At 44.6% G+C, this 2,500-nt stretch overlaps 1 protein-coding gene across 6 annotated transcripts in view; it reads left to right on the forward strand.

Moving 5' to 3' along the window:
* Nucleotides 1-2,500, forward strand: part of LOC127971440 (syntaxin-18) — a 16,763-nt gene that overhangs the window by 10,109 nt on the left and 4,154 nt on the right. For all 6 annotated transcript variants that reach the window (XM_052574450.1, XM_052574451.1, XM_052574452.1 and 3 more), the window contains one exon: nucleotides 782-846. In XM_052574450.1, coding sequence (XP_052430410.1) covers nucleotides 782-846 — 65 coding nt within the window. The remainder of the gene's footprint in view (nucleotides 1-781; nucleotides 847-2,500) is intronic.

Consider the following 2,500-nt stretch of genomic DNA (forward strand, 5'->3'; position numbering starts at 1 on the left):
TTCCTCTCCTATAGTAGAGAATGAGTGGAACTGTTCCTCAGGGGGTCTATAGTGCACTGTCTGATGTGATACTGTAGCTGACGGCTGAATGGTTGCAATTTTATCTCTAATAGTATCGATTTTAGAAGTAAAGTATGCTCATTAAACCATGGTGTCAAACTGTTTTCCTTAACCTTCCTTAAGCGTAAAGGAGCAACTGTATTTAAAGTGCTAGAAAAGAGAGAGTCCATAGTTTCTGTTACATCATCAAGTTGTTCTGAGGTTTTGGATATGCTAAGGAATTTGGATACATCAGGAAGATAACTTAAAAAGCTGTCTTTTGTGGTAGAAGTGATGGTTCTTCCAAACTTTTAACAAGAAGTAGAATTTACAATTTTGGCTATATGAAGTTTGCACAGAACTAAATAATGATCTGAGATATCATCACTTGGCTGAATAATTTCAACACTATCAACATCAATTCCATGTGACAGTATTAAATCTAGAGTATGATTTCGACAATGAGTAGGTCATGAAACATGTTGTCTAACACCAATAGAGTTCAGAATGTCTATAAATGCTGATCCCAATGCATCTTTTTCATTATCAACATGGATCACCAACTATTAAAACTTTATCTGCAGCCAGAACTAACTCAATAGTAAATTCCAAATTCCAGTCTGGTGGCTTTAGAGATTTTAATTGGAAAATTTTTCTCTTTAAAACTTGCTGGGGTTATTGGAGTATGGTTATTATCAATCATGAGAAGATACGCTGGCGTTCACACTGAATGTGTTTCCAGATCCAGATTAGAACCGGAGCAGATCAGTCACAACAAACAGCAGAGAGATGGAGAGGAGAACAACGGCGAGAGACACACTGCACACACTTTTGCTTTTATTTGGATATGAAAGACATTACAAAGAAAACAAGATCCAAATACTCTGGGAAGGGTCTGTGACAAGGTGACAGATCTACAATTCGTGGCTCACATACTTGTACATGTTCTTCCATTTATAATAGCGCATCTTTAAATGCAATCTTTACTGTTGTTATAAGGCACATTGTCAAAAGTAGCAGCCAAAGGTCAGCCATGTCAAAATACACTTCCCTGCATTAACGCTGGCAGTTACAACGAGTGTTGCTGCTGGAGAATCATGCTAGTGTGCACTCCAGTGTGGCCATGACACACACAATCACTGACACTCAAACACTCATACACACGCTACACATTTACATGTACGTATTTAGTCATTTAGCAGGCGCTTTTATCCGAAGTGACTTACAAATGAGATGAACTATAGAAGAGTTCAGTGGTGCATGGGGAAAAAGAGGGGAAGGGTGGCAAGTTCGGGAGGGAGTTCAGCTTCCTGACAGCCTGGTGGATGAAGCTGTCCTTCAGTCTGCTGGTCCTGGCCTGGAGACTCCGCAGTCTCCTCCCTGATGGCAGCAGGCTGAAGAAGCTGTGTGATGGGTGGGTGTGATCACCTGCGATGCAGAAGTCTTTCGGCAGGACGCGTTGCAGGCACCATACCACACGCCAGGATGCTCTCGATGGTCCCTCTGTAGAAGGTGTACATGATGGGGGCCGGGGCTCTGGCTCTCCTCAGTTTGCGGAGGAAGTAGAGACGCTGTTGTGATTTCTTGGCCAGTGCTGCGGTGTTTTCAGCCCAGGAGAGGTCTGTGATGTGCACACCCAGGATCACTCTCTCCACAGTCGCACCGTTGATGGTCAGAGGAACGTGCTGAGTGTGTGCTCTCCTGAAGTCTACAACAATCCCCCTTGTCTTCTCCACGTTCAGAGAGAGATTGTTATCACTGCAGCACCCGGCCAGGCGGCTCACCTCGCTCCTGTAGTTTGTCTCATCAAAGACTCCGCTGATATTGGAATGACCGATATAGGCCGGTCATTCCACCAGCTGGGCACAGTCCAGGAAAAGGTCCGTTAGTGATTTTATACTTCTTTGTGATGGCACCATGAGGAGTCGTTCACTTGCCAAACACAAGCTTCTAGAGGGTGCACAAGTCTGAACTAGTGAGTTTAGGTATATTGGTGCAGTGCCAGTGGTTGTTTTGTAGGCAAGCATCAGTTCCATGTGAGCGGCATCAAACATACAGGAAGGCCAGGAGAGCATTACAATAGTCCGGTCTGGAGAGAACAAGAGCTTGGACAAGAAGTTGGGTGGGTTGCTCTGACAGGAAGGGTCTAATCTTAGAAATAGAAATGTCACGCAGACAGGCTGAAATGCGAGCAGCTACCGTCGGGTCATCTGGTTGGAATGAGAAGTAGAGTTGGGTGTCATCAGCGTAGCAGTGATAAGAAAAGCCATGCTTCTGAATGACAGATCCTAATGACGTCATGTAGATGGAGAAGAGAAGTGGTCCAAGCACTGAGCCTTGAGGAACCCCAGTAGGTAGGATATAAAACCACAGGAGTGCAGTTCCAGAGATGGCCATCTTTCTGAGGATGGACATGAGGATCTGGTGGTTGACTGTGTCAGAATTGTGTGTGTGTGTGTGT

The sequence above is a fragment of the Carassius gibelio genome, chromosome B14, assembly GCF_023724105.1.
Source record: "Carassius gibelio isolate Cgi1373 ecotype wild population from Czech Republic chromosome B14, carGib1.2-hapl.c, whole genome shotgun sequence".
Taxonomy (NCBI): domain Eukaryota; kingdom Metazoa; phylum Chordata; class Actinopteri; order Cypriniformes; family Cyprinidae; genus Carassius; species Carassius gibelio.